This window comes from Hemitrygon akajei, chromosome 32 (assembly GCF_048418815.1).
Source record: "Hemitrygon akajei chromosome 32, sHemAka1.3, whole genome shotgun sequence".
Taxonomy (NCBI): domain Eukaryota; kingdom Metazoa; phylum Chordata; class Chondrichthyes; order Myliobatiformes; family Dasyatidae; genus Hemitrygon; species Hemitrygon akajei.
The window spans coordinates 13446477-13467686 of record NC_133155.1 but is presented as its reverse complement, the minus strand read 5'-3'; the positions used below and the strand labels follow the sequence as shown (position 1 = coordinate 13467686).

The 21210-nt window shown below is 41.5% G+C and overlaps 1 protein-coding gene across 8 annotated transcripts in view; it reads right to left on the bottom strand.

Annotated features, from left to right (window-relative positions):
• Positions 1–20737, bottom strand: part of LOC140719748 (UPF0500 protein C1orf216 homolog) — a 43978-nt gene extending 23241 nt beyond the window's left edge. The window contains exons 1-4 of one of the 8 annotated variants that reach the window (XM_073034588.1): positions 20238–20644; positions 16644–16765; positions 9565–9894; positions 1463–1520 (exon numbers count right to left, since the gene is read on the bottom strand). Coding sequence is in view for 1 of the 8 variants with exons in the window: in XM_073034592.1 (XP_072890693.1) it covers positions 1463–1520; positions 16644–16765; positions 20238–20634 (577 nt within the window). In the remaining 7 variants the exon portion in view is untranslated. Of the gene's footprint in view, positions 1–1462; positions 1521–6931; positions 6951–9564; positions 9895–16643; positions 16766–20187 lie in introns of those variants that run through there. The other 7 variants (XM_073034592.1, XM_073034590.1, XM_073034585.1 and 4 more) reach the window with 7 other exon arrangements.
• Positions 20738–21210: the final 473 nt, after the last annotated feature.

Genomic DNA, 21210 nt, shown 5'->3' with positions numbered 1-21210 from the left:
TTATCATGTAACATCTGCTTCAAGGTATGATCATATTTTATAACTTGGCAAGCAACTTAAAACTTAATGATGGATGTTCGTAAGAAGATATAAATGAAAATCTGTCTTTTCATTTACGCGAATATTTTGGGATCTCAAGTATTCATAAAGCTGCTTTTAAACACAGAAATCATGACATTAGAGAAGTCACATTTTCACTAGCATGTTAAGTCAGTTCGACAGGTACTCATAGAGGTCTTGATCTTTCATGTTAAATTTCATTTTGACCACACAGTTTTAAGCATTTGAATTTTGACCACATTGTTCCAATCCAAAGAACAGTCAAAATATGTCCCAGATATAATTTACAATGGACCACAGGATCAAAGGATTTCAGATTGTTTTGCTTGAGATGCGTGCCCATGTGCATTATTGCGAACCCGAGAAAGTCCACAGATACTGGAACACACAAAGAATGCTGGAGGAATTCAGCAGGTCAGGCAGCATCTATGGAAATGAATAAACAGTCAATGTTTTGGACTGAGACCCTTCTTCAGGACCATGCTCCACACTCCCCTCCTGTCAGATTCCTTCTTCTCCAGCTCTTGACCTTTTTCCAGCCACCTGGCTTCAGCTATCACCTTCCAGCTCGCCTCTTTCCCCTCCCCACACCTTTTTATTCTGGCATCCTCCCCCTTGCCTTCTCAGTCCTGGTGAAGGGTCTCGGCCCGGAACGTCGACTGTTTATTCATTTCCATAGATGCTGCCTGACCTGCTGAGTTCCTCCAGCATGTTGTGTGTGTTGCATTATTGTAATAAACTTTAGATCTCAATTCACTGACAAGGTACCATACAAAGACAATTTAAGCTTCAAACTAAACATTTAAATTTTTTATGAAGGAGAATAAAAAGCATTGGAACTAATTGCATGCGTAATTGAACGGGGAAAGAGATCAAGAAAATGTTGTGTGGGGGTTAGTAGTATTAAATGCGGTGACCCTTCCTGATATTATTTGATCTGGTGTGATCAATATTGATTTTGAGCACTTCTTTATTTGATATAATTTCTATAGCAACCGATTGAAGGTAAAGCACATTTGTCAAGAGGCTGAGGAAAATAAATATTCTATTTATGGTGTTCAAATAGCAAACCATCATACTACCAATGAATAAACAGTCGACTTTTCAGGCTGAGACCCTTCTTCAGGACATGGTGAAGGGTCTCAGCCCCAAACTTCGACTTTTTACTCTTTTCCATAGATGCCGAGTTCATCCAGCATTTTGTGTGTGTTGCTTTCGACTTACAGCATCTGCAAAATCTCTTGTGTTTATACTAGAAAGACTAGGGATTTGTACAACATGATATCCATTATGTTTAATCACTGTGAATGAACAAATAACAAGACCAAAATAAAACAGTGACCAATATCATTAAATAGTAATTACATACAAATCCTGATCAGATTGTGCTTGTTTCAATTACCTGAATACAAAGAAATAGTTTGGATCTTGTGGCTTCTCAGAAGAAACGTGAAACACATCTGCAGTGATAATAAAGAAAACAAATTCACCTTAATTAGTTAGCTGACTAAATATTTACCAAAGTTATTTTAACATCCCCATTTTCTTCTGATGCAACTGTCTTCAACTCTACTTATTCCATGTGCATCTTGACTGAACTCTTCACATTAGGGTGGCACTGCGGTTTCAACTCTCGGTAAAAGATACCATTAATTCTGGGTTGTAGAAAAGTGAATGAGTTGGTGGGGGAAGTAGATGGAATAATGGGACTGGTAGGATTGCTCTGAGAGCCAGCATAGACTTGGTGGGACAAACAGCCCCCTCTACAGCATAGTATGTTATGGATCCACCAACAGTTACAAATATCACCAAAACTTTCAGCATCATCTAACTAACTATTGATTATATAAGATATATAAAATATTGTTTATATAAGATATAGGAGCAGAATTAGGCCATTTGTCCCTTCGAGCCTGCTTCGCCATTTCATCATTGCTGATCCCTTTTTCCGCAGTCCCAATCTCCTGCCTTCTTCCTGTATCCCTTCATGCCCTGACCAATCAAGAATTTGTCCACCTCTGCCTTAAATATACCCAGTGACTTGGCCTCCACAGCTGCCCATGGCAACAAATTCCACCGATTCACCGCACTCTGGCTAAAGAAATTCCTCTTCATCTCCATTCTAAAAGTGAGCTTCTGTATTCTGAGGCTGTGACTTCTGGTCTTAGACTCCTCACCAAGGAAACAGCCTCTCCACATCCACTTTATTGAGGCCTTTCAACATGCGATAGGTTTCAATGAGGTCACCTCTCATTCTTCTGGATTCCAATGAGTAGAGGCCCAGAGCCATCAAACACTCTTCATATGACAAGCCTTTTACTCCTGGACTCATCTTCCTGAACTTCTTTTGAAATCTCCCCAATGTCAGTATATCCTTTCTTAGATGAGGGGCCCAAAACAGCTCTCAATACTCCAAGTGAGGCCTCTCCAGTGCCTTAACATTGCCTGTTCCCGCTACATATCTCATTTCAACAGCAGACTCACTATGTCAAAACCTTCCTTATCCACAACTCTACCACCCTTTGATCTCTGTTCTATATCCTCTCAGGTAAGAGGGATCATAATCTATACAAACCCTTGGGTATCGTTGCACCTCTAGGCCTTTCTTTCCTGCAAAATTTCCTCTGATCCCATCTCCTTCCACAATGTTGTGTACTCTTTGTTCCTTCTGCCTTTCTGGCCCTAGATAATCAACCCTCAGTAGACATCCTGACCTCAAAAAGAAAATACCATACCAATACCATACTGTTGTTGGGCATTTTTTTCCCTCTACTGTCTTCGTTACATTTTTCTGTTTCTTTGGCCTTTTCCCCAGACAGTTGTACTTTTCTCTGAAAATCAAGAACTCTCATTTCGCCTTGATAACCTCTTCTGGCCTTTAAACCTCCCTCCTCTTCCTTGAGAACTCTCGAAACAACATCACCAGTCCCAATGTTTTTACTCTGCTCACCTCAACTAACCTATCTCACCCCAGTGTGTAACAATTTGCTAGCAGTACCTGTGTGACGTCTGAGGCAAGAACAGCACGATTGTGTTAACTTCCAAAAATTAAAAGCCAAAAAAAAAAGTTTAGGTTGATTTTTAAGTGGAAGACAAAGAGGGAATTGTTCATTTTTTTCTATTAAGATAAACCTATTTTGATGCTTGAAAAGTTATTGAATGTGCTTTTTTGTTTTGTTAAAATGTTGGTTCTGGAAATATTACAGTGAAAAAACAGTGACCATAATTCATTATCCCTTTACATTAATGATGACAATATTTTGTATGCTTGGCTAATTCAAAAGAAATGGCTTTACATGAAAGGTCTCTCAGAAGATAAAAAGCTTGAATACATGTTGATTTCTGGACGTAGATGTTCCAAGTTCCATCAGGACACAGTTCTTATCTATTCCACTTGCAAATTCCTATCTGAAAGTTTGTGACTTCATAGTTAAGTGTAAAATACCAATTTTCAGAGAAAGGCTGATCCAGTTTGAGTAGGGGTTTAGATATTTCAAAAGGAACAGAGAGGGTAGTAAAAGAGGTGAAGGAGTTGCATTGCTAATCAGCGACAGTGTCACAGCTGCAGAAAGGGGGGACGTTGTGGAGAGATTGTCTACAGAGTCAGTGTGGGTGGAAGTCAGAAACAGGAAGGGAGCAGTCACTCTACTAGGAATATTCTATAGATACCCCTCCCCTTTCTGTCACACACACACACTAGCAACAGAGACACACTGAAGAACAGATCGGGAGGCAGGTTTTGGAAAGGTGAAAAAAAATAACATAACTGTTGTCATGGAAGACTTCCTGGACACACCTAACTGGGACGAGGAAGTTGAAGGGTGGGTTAGCAAGTTGGCAGATGACACAAAGGCTAATGGAGTTGTGGATAGTGTGGAGGTTGTTGGGAGGCTGCAGTGTGGCATTGATAAATGCAGAGCTGGGATGAGAAGTAGTGGTTCAATGCAGAGAAGTGTGAAGAGATTCATTTTGGAAGATCAGATTTGAAGGCAGAGTACAGGATTCTTGGCAGTGTAGAGGTACAGCAAGACCTTGGGGTCCACAAAGTTGCCGTAACTTGATAGAATTGTTAAGAAGGTGTATGGTGTGCTGGCTTTCATTAGTCAGGGGATTGAGTTCATGAGCCCTGAGGTAACTTTGGTTAGACCACACTATGGTCTATCTCCTGTTCATTTCTGGTTGCCTCACTATGGAGAGGGTGCAGAGGAGATTTAACAAGATGCTGTCTGGACTGGAGGGTATATCTTATGAAGGTGGGTTGAATGAGCTAAGGCTTTTCTCTTTAGAGTGAAGAAGGATAAGGAGTGACTTGTTAGAGGTGTACAAGATGATAAGAGGCATAGATAGAGCGGATAGCCAGAGACATTTTTTTCCAGGACCTAAATAGCTAATACAAAGGGGCATAATTTTAAGATGATTGGAAGAAAGTATGTGGGGGATGTCAGAGGTAAGTTTCTTACACGGAGAGTGTTGGATGTGTGGAAAGCTCTGCCAGGGCTGCTGGTACAGGCAGATACATAAGGAGCATTTAAGAAACTTACAGAGAGGTTCATGGATGATAGAAAAATGGAGCACTGAGTAGGAGGGAAGGGTTAGATTGATTTTAGAGTAAGTTGGAAGGTTTGCATAACATCATGGGCCGAAGGTCCCGTACGGATAGGTGATATTTTGTGTTCTATGTTCTATATTCTATGTCCTAGGAGTAGTTTGCCAAACTCTCTTTGTTTCTGTTGCCCATTTCAATATAAATATCCAGATATGTAAAATGAGATACTTTGCTAAGTTCCTGCCTATCCTTTCAGATGAGCAAAATACCCAAAGGCTGAAGCAAGGAGAAGAATTTGCTTGCTTTACCGGCTGACATTTAATCTCAACAACCTCAGCAACACAATTTTCTGGTCAATTTCCTTGGTGATGTTCATGGGACCATGTTACACAGATATTGGCCGCCACATTGCCCTTCATTATAAAAGCTAACCGTATTGTCAAAGTATTCCACTGGGTTTGAAGCAGCTCATAACATGCTGTGAAAGCCATACTGTACATATAAAATTATTTCCTTGCATTCAGTCTTAGTTTAGCTCTATAAATTTGCTTCATCAGTAATAAATCTGCATCTCAGAAAGTTTGCACTATGAAGCACCTTCACCAGTACCTACTACACAATCATTAAAATATTAGATGCTGGTTTTGAGAATAATAATAAAAGAGAGGGATGCATTTTCTTATATAAAATATGAAAGTGCAAATGTGCAATTAATTTGATTATCTTAATTGATGTTGATAAGATAACATGGTTATCTTGAACCAATATGAAGCAGGGAACTAAGATAAAGATTTCAACTGTTAACAAGTTCTGCAAATCAAACCATAATTGTGGTAGTCACACAAGGAAAAGTTTTGGTAAAATGTGTAGTGTTCCCACACCATTTTGGTCTTCCAAATCAGAAACAGAATCCAATTATTTAGGCATTATAAAGTATCATAGAATTGTCTGGAACAAGCATTGAGAACACACTGCCTGCATGCCTGATGACCAAATGATTGCCTGAAGTCATGAACTCTTTAACTCAAGCCAACCCTTGGTTCTGCATAGAATGAGAATTCACAGATCATTCACTGATGTATTTTCTGCCTTCTAACAACCAAGGAAAGTGCAATAAAAAATAAATAAGATTCATTGAGTGAAACATTCTGCAGGGTTCTTTGCTACCTGCTGATGTGCGTTGGTAACAGTACCTCATTTTACTTGGAGCCCATAAAGGCACTTTAGTAAAATGCTTGTCTGACTATTGCAAAATAAAAACAGTGTGCTCTTGTCTGGCAAAGCAAGATAAACCAAGGTTACAATTAAAATAAAGCTATACAATGTTTACAAAAATTATTTAAGTCTATAAATCAATTATCACAATCATTCTTAATTAATTTATTGTTGCTCTTTATTTCCCAATAGTGAAAACCCTTTGTGAACTACCTTATGACACATAGGTGTCCGTGAAGTGGAGGTATTCTAATCATGCCACTTGCATAGGAAGCTCCAGGATTTCAACTCAGCAGCATTGTAAGAATGGCAATTAACTTACATATCTGAATGAGAATGGTGCATGACTTGGGAAATGAACTTCCAGATGGTGCCGTGTATCTATTCTACAGGCCCTGCTAGGGCAGCAGGTCACAAGTTTGTGATGTGCGACCAAAGAAACTTTGGCGAGTTTCTGCAGCACACAGCAGTCATGTGGCACAAGGGAAATGACTAATGTGGTGACTGAACTTTTACTCATGTGGGTTACTTTGATCTGGATGGTATTGAGTTTCCTGATCATTAGAGCTACAATCATCAAGGCAACTGGCCAATATTCCATCACAACCTTCACACACCTTGTAGATGCAAGAAGGGCTTTGGGAGTTAGGACATGACCTACTCACCATGGAATATCCAGCCCCTAATCTGCTCGAGTAGCCAAATAACATATGTAACTATTCTAGTTACGTTTCTGGTCATTAGTATAACCATTCTCCCTAGAGTACCAATGGTATGCACTTAATAATGATGATGGAATCACTGAGTTTTTCATTAGGTCATAATTAATTTTATATATTGTTTGTTTTTCAAAACTCAAATTTAAATTGCGAGTTTTTTTTTGCAATGTATGGTATTTTGTGTTACAGTTCCTTTAATACAATTCTGTACATTAACTTTTTTAATGAACACTTCCAGGCTTCAAGTAGCCAGGAGCAATCCTCAAAACACCATTTTAAAGGCTGACATCTTCTGTTTAATTTATTATCCATTTTTATTAATGTCTGGTGGAACTATACTTACAATTAATTAAATGAAAACCCCGCAAAAGTACCATCATCCAGCACATACCTGACTTGACAGGTAGCAGATAATCAGAACTTCTCATTTACTAGGAGTCAGCTTAACCATTCCCTCGAGCTGCCCACCGCCACCATCCCAACCCCCTCCACTCAGCAAAGTTGTTCAGCCGGTTATTAGAGCCTGCTGGGTAACAGAATTTTCACTGCACACATTACTTCTTATAAACAAGTGAAATGAATGTATCTTCTTGCTAGACTTTTTAAATTAGTGAAGCGTTTGGCAGCGCTAGGAAAATCCCCAGGAGGCAGCCTCATGCAAAGTTGATTTCCCATGCAAGCGCTTGCAAGGACTTCCACCTAAAACTATGACATGACCCTTTTGACCCTGAGGGAAAGTCCATAAACATGTTCAAGAAGCAGCTTGTATGTAACACCAAGCAGACAATGCGGCCTCTGTGCTCACGACTCAGAGAACCTGGAAATCCAGAAGAAATTTCACAGTCCAAGAATGAGCAACAAGTTAAGGGAACAATATTGCAAAGTAGCTTTACAGGACTGATATTATCAAGAAGGAAAGTTCAGGTTGTCAAGGCAGCTGTTCCCCTTGCCACATTTCACTGCCTGAGGTAGTTTGTGCTGTGAATGGTGTACTTGCTATGACCTCTGCATCCTTGCCAACCTCCGTAATCTGCGGTATAAGATATGGTCATTGCATTTTTAGTATATGGTCTATGCTAGAAATCTCCTATCAGCTGAGTAATGCCAAATCTGAACTAAATGTTTTTCATTTTCCTTCCTCTGCTCGTTAAAGGGTTTCTCGTGATGGAGTTAAAATATTCTCCTTGCTAATTTTCAGATGGAAGCACTCCTCAAAGTCACGGTACACACTGCTTTCAAAACAACTCATAAATATTCATACACAAAGGGAAAATGTGCCCCAAGGTCTTTTCAGATATGCCTACAGAATTAATTGTGTCACTTACTTTTTGAAATGGAGTGTACTACCCTTGCAGGGTGAGAGGAAAAAAAACATCACAACATTGAGAAACAAGTGATGCAAAGCAAATTCATCTGGCTTTAATTAATCACATTTCCATTTATTATCTTGTGGCATCAATGCCAGGACAAGCTGGTGTAAAATGAACAGAGGAGAACTCAAATTAAATAACTGATTTGGCATCATCTCCAAACATCATTAAAAGAATTATTAGCACTGAACACAAAGAAGTGAGCAGGGTGGAGCCTAACAGATTAGTAAAATGTCTGCAGGTAATAACACTGGACAGCAAAGATTTTGCTTTCTGAATAATTTTGGGTGTATCTTATGTAAATCACCATAAAATTTCACGAGCATGCGCTATTTTGTTGAAATTGCCGACGTTTGTTATTTCAATTCATAATTCAAGTCAGAATAACTGATGCCAAGATTAAGGAAGGCATTTTTGTTGATCCACAAATCGAACAGGTCATCAATGACAGGCAATGCGAAGAACTTCTAGTGGGACAGGAGAAAATCGCATGGAAGGTACTTAAGGATGTTGTTGAAAATTTTCTTGGCAACTACGGAGTCACGAACTACCGCAGCTGCTTGACGACATGCTTCAGGCATATAAAACCACGAAGTGCAACATGTTACTACAGATTCATTTTCTGCATTCCCGTTTAGAATTCTTCCCTGCAAATCCTGGCACCATCAGTAAAAAGCATGGCGAAAAGTTCCACCATGACATTGTGGTCATGGAGAAACGGTATCAGGGAAACTGGAATCCATCAATGCCCGCTGATTATTGTTGGACGCTTAAGCGAGAAACCTGACACTGAGTGCAGAAGAAAATCATCAACAAAACATTTTTAGCTTAGTTGAACTATTGCAAAGCATCAGCATCATTAGGCAATTAAATGCATTACAGTATACTCAACAATTGTTAAATTTCTTGTTTCTCCAAATTCTTAAGTGATACACGTAGACTAAATTATATTTGTGTTAAGCTTCAGGCGGCCTATCATAAGCAAAAAGAAAATTTCAGAGGAGACAACATTTACAAATAAAAGCGTCCAGTGTTATAGCCTAAAAATCTTGACAACTTTCTTTCACATCAGTCATTTACACACAGTATTTGGAGCGAAAATTATCTGCAATGCAATGGGAAGAGGATAACATGCCAAGTTATTTCCCAGCATGTTTCTGTCCTCATCCCCTGAAAGCAATATCCTTCAGAATCTTTATCCAATTCTAGCAACGTTAATCATGTTAAGAATTCCTTGACTTTTCATGTTCAGTTAAGTATTGCTTATAATGTACGTAAGGGTATTCTTGCACTAGTTTACAAGATTTATACCTGTGATTCTTTCACTATGCTCCCATAATTTATACAATTGTTAAAATTCAAGCATAGGTTAGTGTAGCCATTTCAGTGGCTCTATGCTAAATGTCAAATTCAGGAATGGCGAAGGGGAGTTTTTGGTTAACACATTAAAATGCAAATTGTTAGAAGGTACTAACGATCTGAAAGTCAAATGTAGATATGTTCAATTACAAGTGCAATTATATCTAATTATCTTATCAATGGCAAACAATAAACCTAATATTTAAACTGAGGTTGCGTAATAATGAATACATTCATTTTTTATTCATTGGTTTCATTAACTTTCATTCAGAGTTGATTATTAACTTTTTCCTACTAGCCCAATTAGCCGGCCGGTGGTGTAATAGCATCCGCACTGGATTTCGAGGCAAGCGGTCCCAGGTTCGAATCCAGCAGGCTCCTTGCACGCATCCCATCCGCGCTGGGCAGACTGTTGAGCTAGCAACAGTCTTGTTAAAAAAAAACAGACAAATGCTAAAGAAATGACGTGGAGAGGACCAACAACAACGGGCCCAGTGCTTCGCTTGGTTACTTTCTGCTTTAAATGTGATTTTTTTTGTTCCCTCCTCTCTGAGCATTTTAGTGGCATACTTCATTTGTAATGCAAGAAGATGGCTGAGTTATTTCACTCAAATTTACGCCATTGCTGCAAAAGAAGAAAGCAGACATTAGGTGGCATTTGACTGTGGACTGTAGTGACTTAGTACTTTTCCCACAGTGAAGCACCTTGATGGGTGAGATTGACAACACCAACTCCTTGTCACTAATGTACTGGAGCAGCACCACTGTTCAGGCATATTCTGGAGTTAGGAAACAGTCCTCAGATTTGATTGTGGACTACGGATGGAATTTAAAATGCAGCTCTGACCAAAAGCCTCACTGCAGCCACAGACTGGGGTTGATTTCAAACCAGGAAACACCCAATCACTTCATGTCTGCATATGCATGAATCCAGAGAGTCAGTGGGAATTAACATTCATTTTGAGTGTCTGGTGTGTGGATGTGGGTGAGAACTATATGTAATTCAATGGAAGCATTGTAGATATACTGTAACAACAGAATTGTCCTGCTGTTATCTTTGATCTTCACCACATAAAAATGTCATGTAATATTGGGTCGGGATGCCTCTTCTTACAAGACTGTTTCAATATGATGTCTGCTGCTCGTTTTTGCTGAATATATCCACTAACTTCAGTGTTTCTCCAGTGACGCCATTCACATCACAACAACTACATTGGATTAGGTGCAGCGACAGTACTTCCAATGAGATTCATTATCAGTGACTTAATTCACAAGAGAATACTTCAAATAACAAATTTGAAGGCAAACTATCACCATCTACCAAGCATGTTAATACTAAACTCATTCTGAGCTAAAACATTTAGCATCCTTCACCAACTGAAGCCATTCTTTGTTTTTTTAAAGCAACCTTATAGCTATGCTTATTAATGGATAAAGTACGTCAGCCTCAACCAACGGCAATAGCAAAGATACGAGGTAGAGTCAGCAAGTGGCCAACATTACCAACCACCAGAAGTGACATCTTCAGAGAAGATAATGAAAATGTAAGTGAAAATTAAATTATGAGAAGTAAAATTAATTGCAGGTTAGGTATCATCTCTAGACATGAACAAACAGTCACTGTTTCAGGCTTCATCTGGACTTCTGACCAGCTGAGTTCCTCCACCATTTTGTAGGTATTACTCTGGATTTTCAGCATCTGCAGGGTCTCTTGTGTTAATGAAATTTTAACATGAGACAGGCTTACCTCAAAGGAGCTGCAAAGATTATTGTTAAGAGTAGCAATAGATGCTGGTATTGGAGCCTATGATTACTGGTGTCAGCAAACGGGGCAAACACTCTTATATAGGTTCACAGCCAATATAAGTACTTTTTGAAAATTGCATCCAATTTCCACAGGGCAGGCTCAATAAACAGCAATGAGATCAACCCCATGAGCCTCCGCATACAACACATCATTCTCCTCTCGGCTATCTTGACCATACCTCTTCCGACCCTGTCTCCAGTGAAAATGGTATTCCCCTTTCTCAAACAAGAGAAAATCTGAAGATGCTGGAAATCCAAGCAACACACACAAAATGCTGGAGGAACTCAGCAGGCCAGGCAGCATCTATGGAAATAAGTAAACTCGACATTTCGGCAGGACTGTCATGCCAAAGGGTCTCGACACGAATCATCAACTGTACCTTTTTCCATAGATGCTGCCAGGCCTGCTGAGTTCCTCCGGCATTTTGTGTGTGGTTTGGATTCCATTTTCTCATTTCCTGTTACTAGGATGAGTGTTCCTTTCCAGGACATCAGAGATATCCTTCTTTTTCGAAGTACGGGGTTTCCCTTCCTCCATCATTAATGCTGCCATCACCTGCATCACCTCCATTTCCCAGACATCAGCTCTCACCCCACCTTCCTGCTGCCCTAACAGTGATAGAGTTCCTCTTGTCCTAAGCTGCCACCCCTTGAGCAGTGTAGTGATTAGCACAATGCGTACAGTACAGTTGACCCAGGTTCAGTTCCTGCTGCTATCTGTAGAGAGTTTATACGTCCCCCACGGGTTTCCTCTAGGTGCTCTAGTTTCCTCCCACAACCCAAAGACGTACTGGTTGGTAGGTTCATTGGTCATTGTAAATTGTCCCGTGATTAGGCTAGGGTTAATCGGAGGTTGCTGGGCAGCGAAGCTCGAAGGGCCAGAAGGGCCAACTCCGTGCTGTATCTAAGTAAAATAAAATAAAATAAAATTCACTGCTTCTCACAAATCTCCCTCCCAGCACTTATCCCTGCCCACTCACCTGCTCCCTAACCTCCATTCAGGACCCCAAACACTCCGTCCAGGTGAGGCAACAATTCACCTGCGAACCTGCTGGGTTGCCTATTGCGTCTGGCAGTCCCGGTGCGGTCTGCTCTACATCGATGACACCCGTCATAAACAGAGGGACTGCTTTGTCGAGCACCTCCACTCCATTCACCAAAAGCAGAACCTGCCAGTGGCCAAACAATTTACTTCTGATTCCCATTCACGTTCTGGCATGTCGGTCCATGGCTTGCTCTTGTACAATGAGGAGGCCACCCTCAGGGTGGAGGAGAACACATTATATTCTATAGTCTGGCTAGCCTCCAACCTGATGGCATGAATATCGATTTCTCCTTCCGGTAAAAAACATCTCCCTCCCCCTCCCCTCTTCTCCCTCCCCACTCTGCTCTCTTAACTCTTCTCACCCACTGATCACTTCCCTCTGGATCCCCTCCTCTTTCCCTTTCTCCTATGGTCCACTCTCCTCTCATATCATATTCCTTCCTCTCCAGCCCCTTACTTTTCCCATCCACCTGGCTTCCCCATCACCTTCTATCAATCCTCCTTCCCCTACCTTTTTTATTTTGGCATCTTCCCTCTTCCTTTCCAGTCCTGTAGAAGCATCGTGGCTTGAAACATTGACTGTTTGTTCAATTCCCTGGATGCTGCCTGACCCACTGAGTTCCTGCAGCATCTTTTGCATGAGATCAGACAATCTGTTAAATGAATATTGGCCAAGAATCTTAGGATGTTTCTTTTTCTCATCATTTAAACAGTGCCCAAACATTTTTAATGTATCTCTGGGAGGACTGACAAGCCCTTGCTTTAAGTGTCTCATTATGAAGATGGCTCTTCCAGAGTGCAATAACTCTCCATATAGCATTGAGCTATGGCCCAAGTATCTGGAATGGGACCTGCACCCATGTCCTACAGCCTCAAAACAAGAACACAACTAACGGAGCTGAAGCTTGTTGGTCATCAAATAATAAAGCAGCTCACTACCTGTGACATGCTCTCTTCTTGTCAGGGAGGAGTTACGGGAGCCTGAAGACCCACACTCAATGATTTGAGAACAGCTTCTTCCCCTCCGCTATCAGGTTACTAAATAGCCAATCAACCCGTGAACACTTCATGCACCTTTGTTTTTGCACTATTTATTTATTTTGGTAATTTATAGATTCTTATGTCTTTGCACTGCACTGTTGCCCCAACACAGCAAATTTCACATCATAGGTCAGTGATAAAAAACCCATTTCTGATTCAACAGATTACATATTCTCAGCTTTGAAGAGCTCAGTTGTCAATTTTACAAGTATTTGTTAGTGAAACTCAGCAAATAATATCGTCATTCCAAACTGCTCACACATCACTAAGCAACTGGCAGCTCTTGTCACTGAATGCAAGGCTACTCACTGCCCTCTGGAGATTGTTATCGCAAAGCGTGCTTTCTTTTCCAGTAAAGTGGTTTAAGATTGGTATCAGAAAGTATGCTCTCTTTTCTAGTTAAGTTGTTTAATATTAATATCATACTGAATATTATTATATTAATATTATAGAAATGTACAGAGGTAGATTCAGGAACTCTATGTTCTGAATCTCTTTGATTGGGGAGATTTAGCAGATCGCCTAAAGACTCACATGAGTACTTTCCTACTGAGCTTGCTGCATGCCTGGCAAATCCACTGTGGTTTGGCTTGCTCCGCAGCAGGGGTTCCCAAACTTTTTTTTATACCATGGACCCTTCCCATTGCCCGAGGTTGAGAACCCCTGCTCTACGTGTTCAATCCATGGACATTGACCAGCTGGGTAAGGAAGCAGAAGAAAGTTTCATGAGAAAGTCCTGGGTTGTGACCAATTAAAATAATGAATAGGACCATTGTTGCCTGTAGAAAAATGTTGGTGCACAATCAAGATAAAACACTAAGATCCTTGAATTGACTACACACAGTAGTTTCTACATTGTTGTGACATTCCTCTTCCCCTCCAAAATCAACAGACCAATAGTGCCTTCTTAACCCATGGTCTCTATCACTAAAGCAGGCAATTGTTTCAGATGTACATGAACATCTAACCCCCCCCCCCCCCCAAGTTACATTCTACTGAGATTTGGAAATGTCACTATCTCTTTGTCATAGTCAGGTTTGCTATATCCAACAACTTCTTACCCAGTAGTGTTACTGGATTGCCAACAACAGAAAGACAGAAGTGGATCAGACACTAGGAGCTAGGGCTTTACTCTCTGGAGAGAAGGAGGATGACAGGAGACATGATAGAGGTATACAAGATATTAAGAGGAATAGATAGAATGGACAGCCAGCGCCTCTTCCCCAGGGCACCACTGCTCAGTACAAGAGGACATGGCTTTAAGGTAAGGGGAGGGAAGTTCAAGGGGGATATTAGAGGAAGGTTTTTTACTCAGAGAGTGGTTGGTACATGGAATGCACTGCCTGAGTCAGTGGTGGAGGCAGACACACTAGTGAACTTTAAGAGACTACTAGAGAGGTATATGGAGGAATTTAAGGTGGGGGGGGGGTTATCTGGGAGGCAGGGTTTAAGGGTCAGCACAACATTGTGGGCTGAAGGGCCTGTACTGTGCTGTATTGTTCTATGTAAACACAGTTCACAACCTTGTCAAGAGCAATGTGATTTTGCTAACAATGCTCATATTTAAAGAGTGAATTAAAAGAAAAGATATTTGGCATCAACAGAAAATGCTGAAATGTTGGACAGCGACAATCTTTCAACACTGGGTAACTTGGATGCATCTGTGCTCTGAAGATTACTCTTATTCCTCTAAAACTTATGCTTTTTATAGCATCCCCATTAAATTACAGAGCTAAGCATGAGCAAGAGGGAGGGTGTTAGTGAGGGGATGGAATGGACAACTTTCTACTATGTGCATCTTGTTAGGGTTGTCATTTCACATGCTACCTGCTAATAACTGAAAGACCAAGTATTGCCTATTAAAGTGATGGAATGGGGAGAGAAGGAATATATCTTAGAATCCTCATCCATGTTTCAGCATTACACAATGAAGATGAGTCAGAGTGAAATCATTTCACCTGGCAATGTACTTAACCACTTCAAAATCAGTGTGACTTGAAGCATCCTTCTGTGTTTGTTTGGCTTTGTGTTGTGGTTCTGTCATGAGCCCTGTGGGCCCTTACAGCTTGCTGTAGAACATTGATCTTCTAGGCTTTTTGAGCACCTGTTATCTTAACTAGAGCTGTTAAGAGCTTGTGCTTTCAGTTGAATCTTGTCTAGTTAATTGTGACTGGCATGTGTTTACCCTATTCTACGATTACTTAAGGCGGTCTCTAGTTAGCTCTTTAGCAGAGTCCTACTGTGTTATAGAGAAGGATTTGTCTTGTGGTGGTTCTCAGTTGTCCCTTTGAGGCTCTGTTGGTTTATCTATGCCTAACCTCTTGTTTCTTTCTCTTTATGGGGATTCTGCTGTTCCTCTGCTCCTCGGTCGAGTCGTGAGCCTGCTGTCCGCTGCTCCTGGGTTGAGCTGGTGCTAGCGCCCTCTGTGACAGAGAGTCTGCCGTTCCTCTGCACTTGGGTCCAGTCCTGCGAGTGCACACTGTGACAGCTTCCACCTGAGCAGTCACTATTGTGATTCACTGCAGTAGTATTGGATTGGATGTGTATATGTTGAAATGTAATCTAAAATTAATGTTGTTGTACAATTGCTCAATTATAGACTACTTACATTTCAATCTCCAAAGAAGCATTATACCCAATTTTCCTTAGCAATGTCCTTTGCAGCCACAGTTACCTTCTTCTTACCTTTGGCATTGGTCATTACCAAACTGAACCTTCTGTATAAAAACCTTTTGCTCTATTAGAAACTTCTTTCATTCTGTCCTATTTAGTAACTGCCTACTCCCCATCACTCTCTTCTTACTTACTTATTGCCCATTACATTGCTGGGGTTTAGGGCAGCAATGAAGGTCCTCCATTTCTGGTGGTATTCAGGCCTCTCTTTATTGCATCAATAGCTTCCTCTCAGTTTTCACTGCTGTTAGTCATGCAAGTCCCAGGTAGAGATGGAGAAGAATTCTACATTGCTGTTTCCATAATTATTTTGTTGTTAGCCCTGAGCTGAACCCGTTGAACCTTGAGGACCAGTGGACCACTCTTAGTCTTTCCTCTACCCTTTGACCTGTTTGGCATGGGTGACCCTACCCAGAGCCAAAGCATAAAGCGTAGACTCCAGCCAACATCGCTCTTCTGGTCATTGAGGCATGCAAGGCTCTCCAAACCACAATAAGGCTGTGGCCCACTTGGAAGCACCACCCCTTCATCTGCTGTGAAAGACAGAGCCAACATGGATCTGTAAAGGACAAGTCATGTCTAGTGTTTGGATGAGGCAACTGATGGATGGTGTTTACATATGTTACTTATAAGGACATATAAAGTTGTGTTAAGGAGACATAACAACAATGAGAGGGCCATCTAATGGCTTGCATACAGCATTGGCAAAATGACAGAATATTGTAAAGTTAAAAATTCATGTATTCAAATTGACAGTGTGTAACTAGTGTTGTCCAAAACGGATCTGCATTGGAGCTGGAGCTACTCACCATTTTGATGAATGAAAGAAAAGAGACGTCTTCATTGAATTTTACAGGAACACCACGACAGCATCTTGACAAGCTGCATCTCCATCTGGTATGGGAGCAGCAGAGCATCGGACTGGTTGTCCCTACAAAGGACAGTGAGAACGGCCGAGAGGATCATAGAGGTCTCCCTACCATCCACTGGGGGCATTTATGAGGAGTGCTGCCTATGCAGTGCCCTTAGTATTATTAAGGATCCCACCCATCCATCCAACATCCTCTTTGACTTTCTACCATCAGGCAAGAGATTCTGATGCATAAAGACAAGACTGGTCAGGGTGGGAAATATCTCAGACCATTAGGTTGGCACATCGCATTTGAAATGCCACCAGATAATTTGTACTGTACCCTACAATATTTAATTTATACACTTTGTGTATTTATGCATAATTCATTTGTAAATTTAATTCTTACTTTCCTAAGTTATTGTGTGTTATATGTGTATTATGTGTACTGCTGTCCTTTACACTCTGGTCTGGAGAAGCGTTGTCTCGTTTGATGGCATACATAGTTAAATGACAATAAACTTGACTTCTATGCCTCAATTTGTTGATGACACCATGAGACATAGTAGATGGTGCAGGCAGAAATCAACATTTACCATAAGTCATTACTTGATTCACCTGCAATGCTAAAGACCTCTGCACTAGAATCCGCAGTGCCTCCAGTCAATCTATTCCAATGCAGATACAACATTGGCACCCACCCAGCAACGTGAAAAACTGCCCAGTACATCTCAATAACAAAAAGTGTAGGGCAAATCCCTCTTAATACCCAATTAGTCCATTTCAACCACCAGCAAGGTGATGCAAGCTGTTGTTGTCACTGCTGAGAAGTGGCACCTACTGATAAACAACTCACTGATGTCCTGACTGATTGGGCCGAATCTCTCAGTTACACACTCTGAGATCAAACATGGACGAGGGTTGAAGTGAAGATGACATTATGGCAGCATCTGGCTGATTATGGCTCAAAGCAGCCAGCACAGATCCAATAAGGCAATGGCCTCCTTTCATTGGGAAAATGGAAAGGACAAAAGGAAACCATTCTAATGACTAGAATAACATTTCACATAAAAGAAAACGATTGTAGTTCCTGAAGGTCCATCATCCCAGCCATACTAGGGGACTCCTTGGTGGAGGATCCTGAGCTCAATCACACTCGCCTGCTTTGTCAATTGCCCTCCTTCTATCATGAAGTCAGAAGTGCGGTTTCTCACTGTGTAATTTCAATTCCATTCACAACTTCTCAGTAAGATCAAGTTAACATTCATAACAAGCAACATTACCAGTCAAAGGTGTCAGGCAATGATTATCGTCAACAGAGGATAATCTATTCACCTACCCTTGACATTCCGTGGCAATATCCTTACTGACTTCCTACTATCAATATCTGTCATGGGCCCTGCAGGCCAGTGCGGGTGAGCCATACATACAGCGTTGGGCTCCGAGGTTTCCAGAACACCTGTATTCATTAATTGCTGTCTTATCTAGAGTCAGTAAGCCCTTGTGCTTTCTGCTTAACCATGTCAAGTTTATTTTGACTGGCACAGGCTTTCCGCATAGTGATTATTTAAAGCGGACTCCTGATTAGCACTTATTGCGGGGTCCTTGTTTTGAGAATGATCTGTTTCGCTGTGTCGCTCGATCAAACCACCAAAGTTCTGTTGGAATTCCCAAGTATAAACTCTTGTTTCCGTCTCTGCGTGGAAGTCTGTCGTTCCTCCGCACCTGGGTTCTGTCATTGCCAGCGTTCACCATGACAATATCTAGGGAATACTGCAGCAATAAGGACAGCTCAGATAATGGGCATCCTGTGGTCAATAAATCATCTCCTGACACCCCAAGACCTTTCCACAAGTCAGAAACATGATGGAATTCACTTTGGGTATATGAATGTAACGCCAACAATTCTCCAGAAGTCTGACAATGTCAGAAACAAAGTGACTGATTTGTACCTTTTACACAAATTTTCAAAGTTCAAAGTAAATTCATTATCAAAGTATATATATATGTGTATGTGTGTGTGTGCATGTATATATACACACACACATATATAGATATATATACATATACACACACACACACATACATACATACACACATACATGTCACCATATACAACCCTGAGATTCATTTTCTAGTGGGCAAACTCAACAAATCCAAAACCCATAATAGAATCAATGAAAGACTGCACCAGCTGGGTAACAACCAGTGAGCAAAAGACCACAAACTGTGCACATACAAAAAGAAAAAACAAATAGTAATAATGATTAAATAAGCGTAGACACAAGAGGTATTACAGACACTGGAAATTTACAGCAATGTGCTGGAGGAGCTCAGCAGGTTAGGCAGCATCTATAGATGGGAATAAGCAGTCGGCATTTTGTGCTGAGGCCTTTCATTGGGACTGGGAAGGAAGGGGGATGAAGTCAGAATAAGAAGGATCCTTGAAAGTAAATCCATAGGTTGTAGGAGCATTTCAGTGGTGGGGCCAGCAAAGTTATTCCTTCCATTTCCTCCAGCACCAACACTTGTAATATGCATCATATACAAATACTCTGCGGTTACTCATCCAGGTGACTCTGAGATTACCTTTCAAACCTCTGACTTCTAGCATAAAGAGGGGTATTGATAGCAGGTGGATGGGAGCTCCACCAACCGCATCTTCACCTCCACGCCACATACCTGCTCAAATGGACATACATCACTACTCTACTGTCATTGAGTCGGAATCCTGGAACTCCCTACCTAACAGTACTGTGGCAGACCCTACTCCAGAGCGTCCAGGGATGGGCAATAAACGCTGGCCTGGCCAGATCCTAAAATAAAATCTTCCCTATTTGCTTAGATGCTTATAAACCGTTACACAGCTATCTTCCATTCTTAAAAATGCATGACTGGCTCCATTATTACAGCTGCACACCCTCTCCCCTCAGTCTCAAACATTTTCTTCTTTATCCCTCGCGTCAACCAGCTACCCTGCTCCTGGTTTACTGTCCATGGCCAGTTCCCCGGTGGGCTCCGCGTTGACAGCGAAAATTTCAACGATAGCTCTCTCTCTCTCTCTCTCTCTCTCTCAATCTCTGTCTCTCTGTGTCTCTCACAATCTCTCTCTCTCTCTCTCTCTCTCACACACACACACACACACACACACACACACACACACACACACACACACACACACACACACACACACACACACACACACACACACACACACACACACACACACACACACACACACGTTTAACCGTCTAGCCCCGTGAAAGATAGGGATGCATTTCATTATTTCAAGCGCTTAAGTTTCTTTTGAAAACAAAACGGAATGGGATTTCAACAAAATCCACGATTCCGGTTCTCTGTCTCCGCAATAAAATCCGCACATGTTTCAAATACTTTCCGTCTGTGATTCCACATCAGACCCGGGCTGCGCGTTAATTATAAATCGCTCCCTCCATAGACATCACCCCTTCCGCCCACGGATGCAAGAAGCCCCGCCGCCGCACCTCTCGGCGCTTATCTGATCTCTGCTGCGTTCACCGGAGATCTGACCGACCTGCCGTCCAGAAGGCTGGGCTCCTGTCGCTCGCTCTCTGCTGACATCGCACCGCAGCCCGGAGCAGCCGCAGAGAGCGGAAGTACATCACGGAGCAAAAGCTCGGCTGCGGCAGTTCCGTCATTCCGAGCCGAGCACGGGGAGCCTCCGCAAACAACGGCGAGCCGGCGTCCGCGGCACTCCCCCGCACCGAGTTCAGCGGGAGGCAGCCCCGATCCAAGCGGCAGGTGCCGCAGCTCCAGGATTCATTGCCAGCCGAACGAGCGACAACACCACTCGCGTGACAATGTTTTCCAGTTGCGAAGCAGGGGCGATAGACATAAAAAGGAGATGCAGATGACAGAAGACTGAAATAAAATAGGCAATGCTGGAAACACATCTGTAGGTTAGGCAACATCCCTGGAGAAATATTTTTAAAAATAGCCTCTAATGTGGAAGACCCTTCACTGCATGGTAACAGTGACACATTCAATGAACAGGTAAAACTGGCTGGTAGATCTCAACTCCTCAGTTATGGGTTAAGAAATAGTAATGCTGAAAAGTTGGAACATGAGTGGCTAAAGGAGATTAATGTATCTGGATCTCTAAAATGAACAGTTTAAAATTCAAAAGTCAATCTATGATCAAAGTACACATATATATATGTCTCCATATACAATCCAGAGATTCATTTTCTTGTGGGCATACTCAATAAGTCTATGGAATAATAACCATAACAGAAACAATGAAAGATCACTCAACTTCGGTGTTCAACCGGAGTGCAGAAGAGAACAAAATGTGCAAATACAAAAAGGAAGAATAATGAAAAAATAAATAAATAGGGAATAAATATCGAGAACCTGAGATGAAGAGTCCCTGAAAGTGACTGTGGGAACATTTCAATGATGGGGCAAGTGAAATTGAGTGAAGTTAAGCACTCTGGTTGAAAGGCCTGATGGCTGAGGGGTAATAACTGTCCCTGAACCTGATGGTG